Source organism: Scylla paramamosain, chromosome 2, assembly GCF_035594125.1.
Source record: "Scylla paramamosain isolate STU-SP2022 chromosome 2, ASM3559412v1, whole genome shotgun sequence".
Classification (NCBI taxonomy): Eukaryota; Metazoa; Arthropoda; class Malacostraca; order Decapoda; family Portunidae; genus Scylla; species Scylla paramamosain.
Window position 1 is genome coordinate 5,293,131 of NC_087152.1, and position 19,370 is coordinate 5,312,500.

Sequence of the window (19,370 nt, forward strand, 5' to 3'; positions counted from 1 at the left end):
CTTTCCACCTGACATGCAGGTTAGTTGCTAGCCTTTCAAGTCAGGTGCAAAAGTAAAGGTGGGAAAGCCTGCCAGGTAACAGCACTACTACCTAGGTTAGCTTAGCACTCCCTTATTGAAAGCCTCCAGTTTGACTTTTTAAGACATGCCAGAAAATTTCTTCCAACATTCTATGCAATTTCCCCACTCCCTCACCAGCATCAAGTACACATAAAAATACACTTGAGTACATTAGAACATAAAATCTAAAAAGCTCAAAGAAACCAACAGGTCTACACATAATAATCCCTGTGTAATACTGTACTTTTTTAACTATCATTTCTGTCCATAAATTAGTCTACTCTAGTCTTAACATTCCCCATTGACCCTATGCTAACAACCCATCACCTAGCACCATATCTGAGAATGAACTTGTTTCTATATCAAACTTCATCCAGCTGAACCAATCACTTCCTGTCCTTCACTGGTGATTAACACCAAGGATACAGAGGTGATGTAGATAAAGAGAGAGGTGTTCAAACTCACCACTGTTGCTGAGGGAGCTGGGTATAACAAATCATTATTCAGTGTGTAGCATGACTAGACTCCCCAAAAACAGCAGCCACCAGGCTACTCTCACAGCAAGATCAGGGAAGTGTCATGATGCTTTCTGATCACCAGCACATACATAGTAAAAGAAGCTGGTCTTTTGACTTGGTATAAATTCACCTCATAGCAAGCCATCTTTTCATATCTTACTGAACAGAATAATCTGTATATGGACTTTCTACATTCACTATCAAAAGGGAAGAAATATGGCTTTTTCAGTATAAATGAATGCCTTTTAACTTAATCCATATTAAGGATGTAGAGATCCGTGGATGTGGATGTGTATGTGATGTCATATGTACATAATCTGCAAATGTGACAGTGGATGTGAATATCAGTTTCTACCAAATAGCGGATGCAGATGGGATATCAAATAATGACATTCACGGATGCGGATGTGGTTGTGTTCAGGATTTTTGCTATAAAATCACTATATAGCACCTATTATTGCCAGATGGCTGCTGCTTTTGCGGCACAATACTGCATTTAGTAATTCTAAAGTTTTACGATGAGTTTCACCCATACATGTGTTACCCCCCCCTCTCTCTCTCTTTCTCTCTGCCAGACAGGCTGCTTCCCTTCATACTTCATACTTACGTAATGTTACATATAGCTAGTACACACAGTGCTATAACACAAGGCATACATACATGCTTTTATATTTACATTATACATACATAGTTAATATGTAAAATTCTCTCTCTCCTGCCTTTCCACAAGACTCTTCACACATTAGGATATGTAAATTTGAAAGGAAATTAATAAAGTTCAATTTCAGTAAGTAAATAAGTAAACATGCATTAATTAATCATCCTCTTTGTGAGTAGTGTGGATGTACATGCAAATGTTTCATTTATCAAACCTGTGAATGTGGAGGCGGAGATCCGATACATCTCTACTCCACATATCATCACAATTATTAGCAATTTCAGAATCGAGTTATCATTGCTAGCTTCACCACAAGCATCATTAACAATTAGCTATTGCCCACGTTTTCACTTTTACTAGCCATCAACTTCAATGCTATCATCATCATGACAACCAGCAACACACACACACACACACACTCACACACACACACAGTGAAAAGGTCAGAGGCCCCGTATGTGGAACAAACACAGTATTGGAATATAAACGTATTTCTCCAAATTCAATTCAATACCAACAACTTGACATCACTTGACACCCACAAACACGAAAAAAATATAATACAAACGAAAAAAAATATAAGTAAATAAATAAATAAATAAATGTAACCAAATAACGTATATAATCACTACTTTTCTCGTTTTCATCATCTCTATTAACTTTACTCAACCAATTCTTCCTGCTCCCATGCTTGTTAAATCCTAACTAACTGTACCAAACCAACAACTAACCTTGGGGCTGCTGATTATTACTACGCCATCCCTGTGTCTTTTCTTTTTCTTGTTCTTGAGTGACTCCATCCTTCTGAGGAACGCCTTGGCTCCGTCCTTCAGCCTCTCCGACCCCGAGCGCTTGAACTGAGACAACAAGGCCTCATCCGGCACCTCGAGCCCTTGCGACTCTCCACCGCCACCTGAAGTGTAAAAATCAGAAGGCGTTAGAGGTGGAGGTAGTGGTGGTGGTTGGATAAGGAGGAGGGGGAGCGGGTGTTGTGAGGGGTAAAGGTGGTGGTGGTGGTGGTGTGTGCTTCTTCAAGGCGCGCGCAAAGTTTCTTTTACACACACACACACACACACACACGTGCGCGCGCGCAGAAACAAGACAAGAAACAAGTGTCATTACCATTTAAGGAATACAACGTTGTGCTCATTATTATTATTATTATTATTATTATTATTATTATTATTATTACTATTATTATTATTATTATTATTATTATTATTACTATTATTATTATTATTATTATTATTATTATTATTATTATTAAATTACACTTAATTAAATGAGTAAAATCTGATGACTTCGTGTGTGTGTGTGTGTGTGTGTTCAGACCGGTTCAGAGTACGACAATCAACATATCAATAGAAAATTACTAGTAGAAATTTACGTAGCAAATAAATAAGTGCAATAATTTGTTAGAAAGAAAATAAGTAATCGATGAGCAAATAAAAGTTTGTGTAGAGAGAGAGAGAGAGAGAGAGAGAGAGAGAGAGAGAGAGAGAGAGAGAGAGAGAGAGAGAGAGAGAGAGAGAGAGAGAGAGAGAGAGAGAGAATGATGATAATAATAATAATAATAATAATAATAATAATAATAATAATAATAATAATAATAATAAAGAACCATTAAAGTCAGATATGCTATCGAGGCAAGAAAGGGTTCAAAGTCCCCATCGAACACCATTATGTGAACCGATTCTCACTTCAGCTATCATCTTTATGCGGAGCTCCATTAGTGCATAGGTTAAGGTGTAATGCAGGGAGGCAGCAATTGCGATTTTAATTGGATACAAGAAGCAAGAAAGAGAAGAAAAGAAAATAATAAGAGGAATCGTTTTACTATAAGCAGTGATATTTTCCAGATTTTTTTTTTTTTTCCTCTTGTGAGATTTTGATGCGAGTTTAAATTCCTATGACTTCAATTATCTCAACTATAATCATCACCATCGTTATCACCATCATCATCATTTCGCTAACTAAGCAAAGGATGGTTTTGCAGGTGGTAGATAACTCGGCATTTGTCTGACTAGCTGAAAATGGTTTAATGGAAAGGCAGAGAGTAGGAAGTCAACAGTAAAGATACATGAAAATAATAACAAATAAATGAATAAACAAAACTGAGTAAATAAATGGTGGTGGAAAAACGACTGTGTGTGTGTGTGCGCGTGTGTGTGTGTGTGTGTGTGTGATGGCCCCGCGCCCCCATCACTCAATTCGTTTACAGCCATTCCCTGCCAATCCCATATAACAACACTTAACATGGTAACCAAGTTAAAATAAGACTCGGTATTACGTAAATTGAGGGAAAAAAAAAGTAATACCAAAAAAAAAAAAAAAAAAAAAAAAAACATTTCTCCAGCCAGTCACGATTTCTGAATGAAGACGCTGAGAACTCCTTGGAACGACCTTCCCAACATCCTTCACCGTCACAAATACTACACTCTGCTCCTAATAAGCAAAACACTACTGCCGAGAATTCCCAAGCGAAGCGTGTTTATGAAGACATCCAGATCACTTGTGCAACTATGAATCCTCGCTGAATCAAATTAAAGCTTATCGGGCACCAGATAACTTGAAGTGGTGCTAGAATATCGGCAATAATAATAACACAAAAAAGAATAAGAAGGAATGTGTTTCTGAGAAGAGATTTCACGAGGGTGACGCATTTCAGGGGGGTCAAAGGTGTGTGTGTGTGTGTGTGTGTGTGTCGGATGGTAATGGTAGTTAAAATGGTGATAGACATGAGAGAGAGAGAGAGAGAGAGAGAGAGAGAGAGAGAGAGAGGTGGGGTTGAGTGGTCGGGCGTTGCTAAACAGGAACCTTGATATATTATGGCATTTTCATCACCTTTCAGTCCTGCCAAACAACAATTCTTCCCGCTTGTCATAATCTCTCTCTCTCTCTCTCTCTCTCTCTCTCTCTCTCTCGACACCGGAGCGTAACAAGAGTAGCTATTACTTCCAGGACAGTAACTAATTATGACACAACCGAACGAAAATTTAATTACCATTCACTCAAGAATCTTTGAACTTCTAACCTTGAGAAATTACTTTATACTTCAATGATTTAGCTGTAAACTTAAAAAGAAGAAAAAAAATGTATGAAGCCTACCTCATCTATGGCTAGTATGCACTATCATCACTACATCTCCTCTTCCTCCTTTTCCTTTTTCTCTTCCTTTTCCTACTTCTCCTCCTCCTCCTACTACTACTACGTCTTACAAGTGACTACTACTACTACTACTACTACTACTACTACTACTACCACCAAATACAGTATAATTTCATAATCCAGAGGCGATACTTGCGCAAATTTTAACCAACTTCAATTATTATATTCCACTCAATCCACAGCTGCTCCCTGGACCGTCTTTTGTGTATCATAATAGCCCCCTGATGCCTGCGCTAAGTGGACAAGCGTGTGAGGCGAACCTGTCGTGATTCTATCTTGAAACTTATTACTCCTCTGGTGGTGGTGGTGGTGGTGGTGGTTGGAGAAGTGGGGAAGGGCAGGGCAGGAGGGAGATGCCACACCGGAAAGTCAGAGTAATAAATGTGAAGAACTCGAGAGATAAGGAGTTCGTCAGAGTGTTAAGCGAAAGAGCATGGACGTCAGAGTTTCTCAAGTAATACACACACACAAGCACATCTCGAACCGGACACGCCACGCTCTCCGCTCTTCATCTTTTTCTAGTCCGTGTCTTCGCTTAGCTCGACGCTCGACGCTTGAATCTTTTCTCTGGTAGGTATTGGCAGTTTGACGCCAGATTCTTCATTTCTAAAAGTTCTAGCAATACTATTAACGCTTCTTTGTCTTACTTTTCACTGCTAGGTAATGGCAGTATGACGCCTGATCCTCCATTCTAAAAGCTTTATCACTTCGTCCAACCATCTCTCATAGGACGAAATAAAACCGCAGGCAATGAAAGGATCCAAATACTTTACTCGATCTCTCCTCTTGCTTTCGGTTGCATCGTTGGAAATGATATCCTAACCCTGCACCGGAACTATTTATTATGCTAGAAGAGTCTCGGGTGACTCTTCTATTTACATAAAGTATTACGCATTCCTCTGAAATGACGCACGTGAAGGGAAATCCTGAATGAGACGAAAACCAAAATTTACCACATTCATCTTCTATTAAGGGTGGACACAAGAGAGGACGTTATGCAATTTCTCTCTCTCTCTCTCTCTCTCTCTCTCTCTCTCTCTCTCTCTCTCTCTCTCTCTCTCTCTCTCTCTCTCTCTCTCTCTCCCCACAGACGTTCAACATAAACGCGAACACCACATATATACGGCTAATGTTGTGCAATGAAACTAATTGCGTGTTAAGAAAAAAGAAAAGGTAGAAAAATGTATTGAAAACAAAGAAACCAGTGCGAACGAGGAAGTGGTCACAGTGCACGAAAAATAACTGACCATAATCTAGTCCGTCCACACACACATACACACACACACACACACGTTCATCGTGAAATGAATGCGTCACCTTTACAAAATCTCTTCCGCGAATCTCATGTCTTGTTTCTATCACTGCCACTCTATGACCTCTGAGTGGCCGGCTGACAATCTGATGCTCGTTAATCTAATTCGATTCACCGTGGCTTCAACATTGCGAAAGTCGTCTGCTGGTGTTAGCGTGTCGTCACCACCACGTCATCGGGGCGGGAATTCACAAGTCTACTGTTTGTTTTATCGGGAGGGTGGGATGAAGGGAGGGAGGGTGGGAGGAATGATGTATCTGGGAGAGAAAGTGAGGAATGTTAACTCCTGAGAGGGAAAGGGGAGAGAATGAGGAAACGAAGATATGAAAGACTGCATTACATTGCTGTAGCCTTTATTATCAGAAAGGGAAAGGGAAGGAATGCCTATGAATGAAGAGAACCAAGGTGAAAGATTTCTGAAACATTTACCAGCAAGGGAAAAGGAGAAAAGAATGTTTACGGGCGAAGAAAAGATCACGAAAGAGAGTTCCATCGCTTTTATCTGAACATTAAAGAGAAACGTCCATTAACGAAGAGAAAAACAGTGATAAGAGGAGACTGTGAGCAGGGGAACAAGAGATAGACAGAGACCAGCAGTGATAGAAGAACAGATGGGAAAAGTAACCACCAAAGGGGGAGGAAGAAGAAAACAAACGAAGGAAATGAGGCCGATAGCGGAGTGTTGAAGAGGCTGAGAGAGGAATCAAGGCAGAAGGAAAGAGAGAGATGCCAGCTGTGAGGACGGAGCAGGATGGAGAAGGGAGCTAGCTAAGAGGAAGGCAGTGGGAGAGAACACGAATATGAGAGCTGTGAGAACGTGAGGAGTGGTTGGGGATGAAGGGAATGTACGAGTGACTGTGGGGGGATGAGGGAAGGAGGGAATGTATGAGTGGCTGGTGATGAAAGGGAAATGTATGAGGGGGGGAGTTTGTAGGAGGGAGTTCCCCCGGAGACTGAAGGCGCCGGGGAAATGGAGTAACAAGTAGCGTCCCGAGAACTAACTCACCAATGCCATGAACTGTGATGCATGAGAGAGAGAGAGAGAGAGAGAGAGAGAGAGAGAGAGAGAGAGAGAGAGAGAGAGAGAGAGAGAGAGAGAGAATTACAAGTCTCATTCTGACAAACAAAACTCAGTGCACTTTCCGTCAAGTAACACTGTGTACGTACTTCATTGTTACACGTACGTACATCATTCCTGTCGTGATTATTTTAAGAGATAGCAGGAATGGGTTAGGTCAAATGTGAGTTACGCTAGATTAGGTTAAAGAAAATGCGCGAGAGAAAATGAGAACAGAAACGGATAGACAGACAGTTATAGGTTAGATTAGAGAAAATGCGAGAGAAAGAGATAATACAAGCGGATAGACTAACGGTTAGGTTTTTTTTTTTTAGTACTTAACGAAAAATGAATGAAATAAAATACTAGCTGATAGACAGACAGGTTAAGTTAAAGAAAATGGGAGAGAGAAAGAAAATACAAACAGATAGACAGACGGACAGGCAAACAGACAGACAGGGATAGAGTAAGAAAAAATGGGCGTAAATCTTATAGGCGTCAAGGAAATTCCATCAAAGGGCGTGCTGCAGACCACAAGTGTACGCATCATAGACTGAACTGGAGAGGAGGTATATGTGTATAACCAGGAGGTCCGTGTGTGTGTGTGTGTGTGTGTGTACCAGCGGCCTGTTCAGCTATGTCTTGCCTTCCTCTGCCCACCACTACCACCACCACCACCACTGACATTTAGAATCAAACCCGGTACAGAACAAAACAAATATTTTTCTGTCTTTTACTTTGGACAAGGATCTGCTATTAGAGGGAGGCGCATTTTTACTCTCTCTCTCTCTCTCTCTCTCTCTCTCTCTCTCTCTCTCTCTCTCTCTCTCTCTCTCTCTCTCTCTCTATTCTCTCTACCTCGGCGAACCTATCCCATCGCTTTTTAACATTTCCTCTCATCTGAATGCAAGGTTCGGGTCGAGTCTTGAGTCTTGGCTGATTGAAATGCACTTACCTCCTCTCCACTTTTGTCCAATGCTAGCCGTCCTACACTACCTCGAGAGAGAGAGAGAGAGAGAGAGAGAGAGAGAGAGAGAGAGAGAGAGAGAGAGAGAGAGAGAGGAGAGAGAGGAAGAGAGAGAGAGAGAGAGAGCAACCTTTTCTTTCCCTCATTTCTATAAACCAAACCTACGCGTGTATTCAATTCAACCTACGCAAACTGGAGTAAAGTAGAAAGCTGGGTGTTACTGACGCACAAGAGAGAGAGAGAGAGATGGTAGGCAGACAGGAAAGAAAGACGTGCCCCTCAAGTGGTTCCCTCTGGTGACTAAGGAAGAAAGGGACGAAGGGTGAGGGAGAAAACACAGTGAGTGATACGCGGTTCGAAGCGGAGGAGTGTGATACGAAGCAATGAGATCGAGGCACATCGCGTAAAACCCTTTCACTTCTATTCGGAACACCTGGCCTGATCGCAAACCACTCGAGGCATTTCGTTCAGTCCAGCAACCTTTAAACTAGAATAGACTCCGGATTCTTATTTATTTATTTATTTATTTATTTATTTTCCTGTGCGAGCTTGTGAAGATCTTGTGCTGTGTTTGGTGCTGTGACTTGTTGGACAGGGACAGCGCGATGATGGGGTTAATTAACAGGAATTTGAGGCGGTTTCCGATAGTTAGGCGTAGTTAAACAGTTAGGTAGCCAGTTCATTGGTTAATTAAGTTTTTTTTTTTATTCGTATACCAGATTGATACCGTGGTACTGAATAAATTACAGAATCAATAGCAACAACAAAACCGCAAAAGAAAACAACAACGAATTATTTATGTTTTTAAGAGCAACGTTTTTCATTAGTATCCAACACAAATGCCCTCCTTTAAAGACACCACAGTTTTAGATTGCATAAATAAGGTTCTTGATTTATATTTTACTTAATTTAAATTGCTAGTAATGAACTAAACCACCACTGGAGTATAAGTAGGTACCTCCCCCCCTCTCTCTCTCTCTCCAGGCAATCACAAGGCCAAGTGGAGTCAACCAAGGGAGGGCGGGGGAGTACTCAAGGGCCGCCAAATGACACTGGAATGGTGGATATATTGAGCGCCTCGTCAGGCTCAGTTTTGTCTCTGAAGTGGCTTGACTGTGCCGTCCTGAAATAACTTATCGCACGCAGGTAGAAGGTAGGCAAAAAATATATAACTTAGGAAACAAGTCAAGTCTGGTCTATTCTATTCTATTCTCTCTCTCTCTCTCTCTCTCCTCTCTCTCCTCTCTCTCTCTCTCTCTCTCTCTCCTCTCTCTCCTCTCTCTCTCTCTCTCTCACCAGGAACAAGCGTATCAAAACACACTCAACGCTTCTTGTGAGGTTAAAAGAAACACCATCTGACTTGAGAATCCGGAGGAGGAGGATGAGGAGGAGGTGGGAGGAGGAGGAGGAGGAGGAGGAGGAGGGCGTGAGCAAAGCCTCCGTAGACCTTGGGGTGCGAGGAGAAGGCGAGCAAGAAGGGCGCAGGGGCCGGACGCTGGCAAGTGTGTGTGTGTGTGTGTGTATGTGCTGTGTGTGGCGAGGGAGACTGTTCTTAGAGGTGCTGATTCATGCTCTACCACCGCCATCACTACCACCACCACCGCCACTACCACAGGCCGCTGCGTCACCTTAAATTCTTTGCCCCGCCAGAATGTCGCAACTACGAGTATGTACTCGCATGGCGGCGGCGGCGGGCGAGGACACACACACACACACACACACACACACTAGCAGGACAAATGGTGAAAATACACAAGGAATAGATGAGTAAATACAAAAAAAAAAAAATTGGAATAACCAGAGAGAGAGAGAGAGAGAGAGAGAGAGAGAGGAGAGACGAGAGAGAGAGAGAGAGAGGAGAGAGAGAGATGACAGGAGCTTACAAGGAGGATGACAAGGTAGGATGAGGGAGGTGTCAGCACGTCTGGTCTGTCCGTCTGTCTGTTAAGTCTCCCTGACGGACGCACGAATGGTGATGGTGGTGGTGGCAGTGGTGGTGACGGTGATGATGACGAGCGTGTGTGAAAAGTGGAGATAACTGGAGTAAACACAGCCTGAGAGGAGGAGGAGGAGGAGGAGGAGGAGGAGGAGGAGGAGGAGGAGGAGGAGGAGGAGGGGGAGGGGAGTTTGAGAAGACCGTGGTGGGAAGAAGTCAAGTGGGAGCGTTTAAAATGAATGTAATTGAGATGAACGCAGGGCACCGCTGGGAAGGCCTAACTGTTGGACGGGACGGATGGCTGGACGGATGGTTGGAAATTAAACGACCTAGACAAATTTAGGACAAAGTACAGTGAATTAAGAGAGGCTTAGGACGTACCTCTGAGTTAAACACATAGGGCCGAACTCCCAAACGTTAAACTAAACTTGGAATAAAAAAAAACAAAAAAGCTGAATTGATGGAATAAATGACATGAATAAAGCAAGTACAATAATGCCACGAGTATAAGGGAGAAACAAAACAGGATTCATTAAGTATGTGGGCAGAATACTTCAAGACATTCTGCAACGTAAAACTCCAGGCCAAATAATGCAGGTAGTGGAGAACAGACCCAGGTGGCGAGAACTGACCGTCAGTGTCAGTGATACGGCACCTCTGTGATGATGATGATGATGATGATGATGATGATGATGATGATGATGATGATGATGATGATGATCGTTACCCTTCACGAGCAAACTGCCTACGTCACTCTTTCAACTCTTCGGAAATCCAGCTAAAAAAAAAAAAAAACTATCTCCTTTTTATTTAATTTTCATATAAAAAAAACTGAAAGTTAAGGTAAATTTTAGACCACTCACGCCCTAGACATGACAAAAGCAACTATACCAATATGTGCGCACGGTGATGAAAATGTTATCAAAGCAAAAGTCTTGAAATCACTGGAAAAAAAATATATATTAGAGAAGAAGTTTAGGTGATCTAATATCGAGAACCTTACTGGCTTGCCTTCACGGATCCAGAGAAAGAGAGAGAGAGAGAGAGAGAGAGAGAGAGAGAGAGAGAGAGAGAGAGAGAGAGAGAGAGAGAGAGAGAGAGAGAGAGAGAGAGAGAGAGAGAGAGAGAGAGAGAGAGAGAGAGAGAGAGAGAGAGAGTCATTAAGAAAAGAAAGACGTGTCCTTTTTTGTAAGTGTAAAAAGGATTCAGAACGAAGGAATGAGGAAGGAAATGCAAACAAGTAAAATGCAGCCAAAGACATACAATACACAAAAGGAACGTGCACATATGAAGGAAAGAGAGAAGATATTTCAGTCCAACCAAGCAGTGAGGAGTGGTTGATTTATCAGCACCGGGAACTGGAGATATTTACACATAAAACACAGGAGGCGAGGGAGAGAGTGAGGGCAGACCCTGAAGCTACATATCAGTTTAATAAGAGTGCAGCGCTGCGAGTGAGTCACATTAAAACCTCTCAAGTAAGTGTACCATTGCTGCTCAAAACCCTTTCACTGCAATACGAAACAATTATCACCGGAAGTAACACATGGCGTTTTTATAAGCATATACAAGAAAGAAGGGGGTTAAAAAGAGTAGATTTTGCAGTTTCTATCCGGTTTAAAGATTAGAGGTGGCTGTATAGAACAAGTATAGATGTCTCAGAGTGACTGGTAATTAAGGAAAGATGTACCAACTAGCAGTAGAAGGGTTAAATAAATTCAACATTTCCTGATGCGCCATACACGTGGAAGAACATCTGAGTTGTAGATAGTTGGAAGGAGACCACTGGGAAGGACAAAGAACACGTGGAGATGGTGAAAGCACGCAAATACTAAATGATAATGATGATAATGATGATGATGATGTTTCCTTAAGTATCACTGAAATTAAAGTATCGTTTTCTCACATTTGACTTGAAATAAAATACGATTCCGTCAAGCGTCGTTAGGATAAACTTACAATTGCCACTCTTCGCTGAAACTGACCAATCGTCCCCTCACGTGAAGCGAAAATAAATGGACCTTATGTATCGATGGAATAAATTTTACGTCCCCTTACGTATTATCTGAATAAATCTACCAACGCACAACTAAATATAACGTTCCCTAAATGCCGCTTAGATCAATCTCACAGCTTGGAATGCTGCAGAGACTACCATATTCTGAAGCATTTCCGCACCGCACCTCCACTGGTTTCAACAGGCTTAGGACAAAATTACCTGGGTTTTTACGGGTATTTTTTTACGGTTATGGATTCTGGTGACATTAACAAGATTTCCACATTATCAGCAGGAGGAACACTCTTGATAACCCAGCCAATCATCTCTGTGGCCTGTGAAAATAGTGGTGAGAGAGTAAAGCGCTTCAGAACACGGCCCTCTTGTGTGCTGACGGTCTCACAGAGGCTGGATTAAAGACAATACCGGACTTAGCCAGTCACTGCACCCTCACCTCACGTCCCGTACTGGTAAATCCCGGTGTTAACTGCCTGTTGTTGTTCCTCCTCCTCTTCTTCCTTATCCTCCCCTCTTCCTGGAATGAGTCTACGTAGTTTATTGAGGAGGAGTATCGGATCTCACGCTAAACAGACTTACGATCCTCTTTTGTTTTGTTTGTTCCTTTGGTTTGTGTTGAGAAGGAGAGGTAATGGCAGGGATTCCTTTGGTGGTTTCCCCTCCTGTTTCTCTTATAGCTCAGTCCTTCAAAAGCTGATGCGAAGGAATGTACTGTTTGATTCTTTCTTTAGCGCAGTCAGTCCTTCGCAAATACAAAGAAAACTTAAAAAAAAAAAAAAAAAAAAAAAAGGCACGTGCTTCACTTCTATTTGAGACACTTCTTGAACAAAATATGTAAATAAATAAGTAAATACGAAAAAAATAAATAAATAAATAAACTACTTAATTTTTTAACTTTCAACATGGCAACGGTTCTTTAAATAAATTCTCTTAGTATCTATTTTCCACCATAGCTAATTCTAAAACAAATACACGAGAAAAAAAAACCCCTGCATTTCTTCTCGTAGCTTAGTTAGTATTCATTAAAAAAAAAAAAAATCTGAAGAGCAAGCCAAGGAAATGGAAAATAATACTGCTGGGAATGAATCAAGTGGGTTGGTCACATGGCGCTGTCTGTCCGTCTATCTCTCTGTCTCTCTGTCCTTCCTGCGTACATACAAACGCTTTTAATTAAGTGGCGGTTGTCTGTCTGTAGGTTGTTACACGCTGATAGATAAGCTGGGAGGGGGCAGTGTGTGTGTGTGTGTGTGTGTGTGTGTGTGTGTGTGTGTGTGTGTGTGTGTGTGTGTGTGTGTGTGTGACTTACTGCCTCACTACTGTCTTACTGCGACACACACACACGCACACACACACACACACACACACAAAGCCCCTTGTCATAATAGGTCGTATCTCTGTGTATTGTGTCGCCTCGGTGTTGTCCTTCGTCAGCAGAGAGCAACGCCCTGTCTCCTGGCGCAACACACACACACACACACACACACACACACACACACACACACACACACACACACACACACACACAGACACCTGCCGCCGCGGTCTCAGACACACGAGATGAAGGTTTTTCTCATGGAGCGGCAAGGGGCGGGAGTGAAGGTAAACACGAGGTGAGGCGGCTTGCTCCTTGACGCTCGAGGGGTGGAAGACGAACAGCACAAGGACAGATAGCGGGTTTGCCTTGAGTCATAGCTACGAGGGTGGAGTTTTTCTTAACTAAACCTCCTTTTTGTGAAAGCTGCACACATTAAAATCAACAGACTCTGAACAATAAGAGCACAAGAAATGGTGTGAATATAATAGGGGACAGGGACAGATAGCGGGTTTGCCCTGAGTCACAGCTATAAGAGGGTTGGAGTATTACTGCTTAACCTCCCTTTAATTCGTCATGAAAGCTGTGCACATTAAAATCAAGAGACTCTGGACCATGAGAGCACGAGAGATGATGTGTGCGAGTCTATATAGCTACGACGGTTGGGCTATTACTGCTTAAGAAACCAATAGGGAAATATAGAAGAGAAACTGACAAGCTTACTATTCTTTTTTTTAATCAAGTCACGCATGTTATGGTAATGAAAATAATGGCAAAACAGATGGGTGGAAGGAAGGATACAGGAGAGAATAGATGGAGGGAGGGAAGGAGAGAATAGACGGAGGGACGGGAGGGGAACAAAAACTGGAATAAGAGGCACGAGAAAGACTATGCATTTAATTTATAAGAGACACAAAACTCGGTAACCGCACAGAGAATATCGGATATCTTATTTAAATCTTCTTTCTGTGGATCGCATACAGGGGATGACTTCACCACCACCACCACCACCACCACCACCACCACCACAAGTCGACCCTGTACCAGTTATTCCAGTGACACCTGTACAGATTCCCTCGCTCCCCCAGGCATCTTATATAAACGTGATTATAAACTACAAGGGATAAAAAGAGAAATTCCCACGTCTGGTTCTAAAAGTCTGGGGTCACTGGTTTCATTTTAACCCTTTGACTGCCACCTGGTACACCTTCCCCTAGTTACCAATCACGCTGAGACATCTTTACTTGTTCCGCAGCCACATCCAATCTCTGAACTGGGAAGGTGTTGCAAAATGTGTTCTTTTTTTTTCATGGCTAACTTTCTTGTAGGTGTGTGTTAAGACTTCACGTATTGCTTCTGGTGCTGCTAACTAACTGTTTTCGTGCCGCACTTCTTCACAACTCGGAAATTTAATGCTACTCCTAAAAAAATAGATAAATAAATAAATAAATAAAATAAAAAGAAATAAAATGAATACATAAATCTCGGGATAAATTGTACAAGAGAAAAAAAATATATATGATGTGTTTGTTTGTTTGGTATTTTTTATTTTTTTTTGTGAAATGTGTAATAACTCGTACGACTTACAAATCTTAGTTTTTTCTTTCTTTTTATTTATTTATTTATTTTTTTAATGAATCTCAACATAACTCCTACACAACACCAGCAGACTGTTGTGATTTGACTTCTTACTTTAATTTTTTTCATGTAACTCGGAAAAAAAAGAAAAAAAAATCAAACTCGTGTTACTTTTATGAGACACTACGTATATAACTGGCACACACATTTCAAGACACAGACACAGAACAAGGGAACAAAGAGTACGTAAGTTAAGTTTGGCCTTTTCTTGACTACACAACTACAAAAGAAAAACCTGTAGTGTGAAAATAAGTGTATAAAAAAGTTAAAGAAGGTTATGAAGAAAAGAAGAAGAAGAAGAAGAAGAAGAAGAAGAAGAAGAAGAAGAAGAAGAAGAAGAAGAAGAAGAGGAAGAACAAAAACGTCTAGCAGTAAAAGAGTTAAAATTTTCAGATACATCACCACCACCACCACCACCACCAGCACCACCACCACCACCACCACCGAGTCAGTTGATGCGTACGGCGACCTTTCCTTTAGCTGAAGTCATTCCTTTAACCTCACGGTGGATCGTGGGAGTGGTTATTAACTTGTTTTTCTTTCTCTTTTATGTATTTCCTGTCCTAAAACAAACATTATTTTTTTTTCATACAGATGTCATAACTCTCTCTCTCTCTCTCTCTCTCTCTCTCTCTCTCTCTCTCTCTCTCTCTCTCTCTCTCTCTCTCTCTACGTTAGTTAATCTCTCGAGTGTTTGTTTACCTGAGATGTTTGTTTGTGTTTCCAGGGAGAGAGAGAGAGAGAGAGAGAGAGAGAGAGAGAGAGAGAGAGAGAGAGAGAGAGAGAGAGAGAGAGAGAGAGAGAGAGCGTCACAGGAAACAATAAATAACTTCAGGGGCGTGAGACATCGTCAAGATCTAACCACCCCCCTCTCGCCACACTCCTTAGCTGACTTCCTTTCTTTCTCTCTCTCTCTCTCTCTCTCTCTCTCTCTCTCTCTCTCTCTCTCTCTCTGGATACAGGAATTCGCCATCGATATTTGTACATTATCATTATCATCATTAGTAGTGCTTACAACAGTCACAGGGAGCATTGGCGGCAGCGGCGGTAGTAGTAGTAGTAGTAGTAGTAGTAGTAGTAGTAGTAGTAGTAGTAGTTTTCTGCAAGAGGGATTCTGGCCAAGGGCAACAAAAAGATTGAAAAAAGATCCACTGAAGATGCCAGTCCCAAAAGAATATAAAGTAGTAGTAGTAGTAGTAGTAGTAGTAGTAGTAAGGTAGCAGCAGTAGCAGTAAGGAGCAGGAGGAGAAGGAGGATGAGGAGAAGGACAACAATGACGACAGTGATGACGCAAAGGTTAAGGATGAGTAGCGTGTATGTAATCCGTTCAAGAGGCGAGGCGAGGCGAGGCGAGGCATGACGCTGCGTGGATGGAGGCAGCGGGCGTACAGCGGGGCGCCAATGGACCATCTAAAACACTTCTGGCCGCACCTCCACTACATTCAATAGACTATAGTTGACGTTACACGAGTTTCTAAAGTTATTTTTATGGTTCTGGAGACAGACTGACAAGATTCCTACATTATTAACAGCAGAAATAACCTCAAGAAGCCGACTGATCATCTTTGTGGCCTTTGAGAATAGTCGTGGTGAGCGAGAAGAGCGTCTGAGAATACTGGCCATTAATCTTTTCTTTGAACACAAGAGGAGAGTGAGGGGAAGCCACAGCGGGGCACATGACAGAGGGAAGGTGAAGAAGAGGAGGGGAGTAAGAGGCAGAGAGTCAAGTAGGAAGAAGAATGCGTGATAACAGAAGGTAAAAGAAACAGCTGGGAAAGGGAGGAGGGGGCGAAAAACAGTGAGAAGAAGCAAAAAGAGGAGAAGGAAGAGGAGAAAAGAGAAGAACAAGACGCACGATAAATATGAGGGTTAAGTGAGTAGCGACTGAGGAGACAGAGGTAGGTAGGGGAAGAGGAATGTGAAGAAGACAAGGACACGTAGGAAAAGAAGAGGGGAAAGAGAGAAAGGAAACGAGGAAAGAAGAAGAGACGATAGAGCAAAAAGGTCAAAAAGGAGGAAGAGGATGTAAAGGAGGAAGGAAGACGATAAAGCAGAGAAGAAGGACAAGAGGAAAAAAGAAAGAGGGGAAAAGAAAGATGATAATAACTTTAGAAGCGAACGATAAACACAAAGGTCAAAAAAGGAGGAAGAAGATGAAAAGGAAGAAGGAAAAAGATAAAACTGAGAGAAGAAAGAGAAGAGGAAAAAGAGAAAGGGACGAAGAAAGAAGGAGTGAACAATAAACAAAAAAAAAGTAAAAAAAAAGAGAAAGATGAAAAGGGGAAGGAAAAAAAAAGAATCAGATTAGAAGAACACGAGAAAAAAAAGAGAAAGGAACGAAGAAAGAAGAACAAGAAAAGACGATAAGCAGAACGGGCAACAAGGAGAGAGAGAGAGAGAGAGAGAGAGAGAGGATGAAAAGAGGAAGGGAGACGATAAAGAGTTTGCCGATTCAACTTTGCTCGTTTGCAGGACCATAGCTCGGTGAACCTCAAAGGCCATTCACTCCCGGGGCTTGGAGGGCTGAAGGGGCGCAATGCAGAGGCTCCAATTCGCGCTTCTTTTACGAGCGACCTAGCAGTTCAGTTTTGTGTTGGTCGATGCAGGTGGTGGTGGTGGTGGTGGTGAGGGCAGCTTGAGTCAGTCTATCCGTATACTCAAACGCTTTCCGTCTCTCACCAAGACTACTTTCAGAGGCCACAGAAATGATCTGCCGGGTTGTCAAGACTGTTTCTTCTGTTAATAACTTAGCAATCATGTTAAATCTGTCATTAGAAGAATAAAAAACACCCTTAAAAACCAGTGTTCCTTCAAGTAGAGCCTTTTGAAATAGTGGAGGCGCGGCGCAAAGGTATTTTAGAAAATGGTCAGTTGTGTGAGACTGTGGGCGAGGAAATGCAAGGAAAAAGAAGGAAAGAAGGGATGGATGGGGAAGTGTAAGGGAAAGGGATAGATGGACGAGTGGAATGGGTGGATGGAGGAAAGAGAAAGAGATATGAATGAAAGGACGGAGGGAAGAAGAGAGGAACGAGAAGTGGGTGAATAAATGAGAGCAAAGGAGGGATAGAGAGAAGAAGGGAGGGAAAGAGAGATGGACAAAGGGAGAGAGAACGAGGGATTTATAAGACTGAAATAATTAAGCCGTGAATCACTTCCGCAAGTAACGAAAAGAAATGTAAAAACGTATCAATCAGCATGACGAAGGAAGAGAGAGAGAGAGAGAGAGAGAGAGAGAGAGAGAGAGAGAGAGAGAGAGAGAGAGAGAGAGAGAGAGAGAGAGAGAGAGAGAGAGAGAGAGAGAGAGAGAGAGAGAGAGAGAGAGAGACCCGGACTTAAGTATTTCGAAACAGAATGAAACGTCACTTCAGCAAATATACTGGATACAAGATTTGACTGACTGGATTCCACGAGTCGGAAGCGATACGAGAGAGAGAGAGAGAGAGAGAGAGAGAGAGAGAGAGAGAGAGAGAGAGAGAGAGAGAGAGAGAGAGAGGAGAGAGAGAGAGAGAGAGAGAGAGAGAGAGTTAAAACAATCAATCCACTGCCTTTCATTAATGCTATTTCTGGTCAGTCAAATCGCCTTGTGTTACTTAAATAATAATAATAATAAGGGAAAAATTTCAAACTTATAATCACTGCCTGTCCAAACAAATAAGGTCCCCACGCGAGGAAACTAGTATTTAAACCACTAGTAGGATTCTGAAACGCTTTGCTCTCTTATCACAACTATTTTCAAAGGCCACGGAGATGATCAGCCGACCTCTTAAGGAATGTTTCTCCTGTGAAAATATAGAAATCTTGTTAATCTGTCACTGCAAACCGCTGAAACACCCTTTAAAAGCCTGAGTAACTTGAACTACTAGAACCTTCTGAAAACAGTGGAAAGTGCGGCGCGTAAGGCAGTGTTTTCAGAACGTGCTCCTTAATTAGAAACATGCATGGGTGACTATTCTATTCCTTCCATATTACGAGAGAAAGATAGAACAAGTACTTGATAATGACCAAAGGAGCGGTGATGCAGAGTTGAAGACACAGGAACAGATCATACGAGCACCTGACAAAGAAGAGGGAGACTGATGCAAAATTGTAACCACAGGGGACAAATATCAACACCTGACAACGAAGATACCTTGACACCACTAGAGGAAGCAAAGGGAAAAAAAAGACATAGAGCAAAGGAGAGGAATACAAGGCAAAGACGAGGGTAACTGATGCAAAGTTGTAACCACAGGGACAAATATCAACACCTGACAGGAGGAAGGTATCTTGGCACCACTGGACGGAGAAAAGAGAGGAGTGTAGAGAAGAATACAAGGGAGGGAAAGACGAACACACGAACACAAGGAGGGAGGTAGAAAGGGACACACAAAGGGTGAATGGAGACAGGTTTGGGAGGAGGACAAAGGGCGACAGGGCGGTAAGTGAGGTGGCAAACACAAGGGGGGTTAAGGGTCTGGGTACGCCGTGGTGGTGGTGGTACAAGGCGAAGGTGAGGGAGGGCGAGTGCAAGGCAACGAGATCCGGGCACGGGACACTAATACCACCACCACCACCGCCACCACCACCACCGCGAGCAAGGGGAGAGTGTAAGGGCGGGACACACACAGCCAAGCAGACAGACAGTAGTGGTGGTGGTGGTGGTGGTGAGGCTAAGGGTGAAGGTAATGTTTTTCTTTCTTTTTTTTTCTTTAACCTTTCACCGCTAAAAGAAAAAAAAATATTACCTATAA

The 19,370-nt window shown here is 42.3% G+C and overlaps 1 protein-coding gene across 3 annotated transcripts in view; it reads right to left on the reverse strand.

Moving 5' to 3' along the window:
- LOC135109000 (rho GTPase-activating protein 7-like) overlaps positions 1 to 19,370 on the reverse strand; it is a 107,103-nt gene that overhangs the window by 10,255 nt on the left and 77,478 nt on the right. For all 3 annotated transcript variants that reach the window (XM_064019988.1, XM_064019970.1, XM_064019980.1), the window contains exon 5: positions 1,968 to 2,149. In XM_064019988.1, the coding sequence (XP_063876058.1) occupies positions 1,968 to 2,149 (182 nt within the window). The remainder of the gene's footprint in view (positions 1 to 1,967; positions 2,150 to 19,370) is intronic.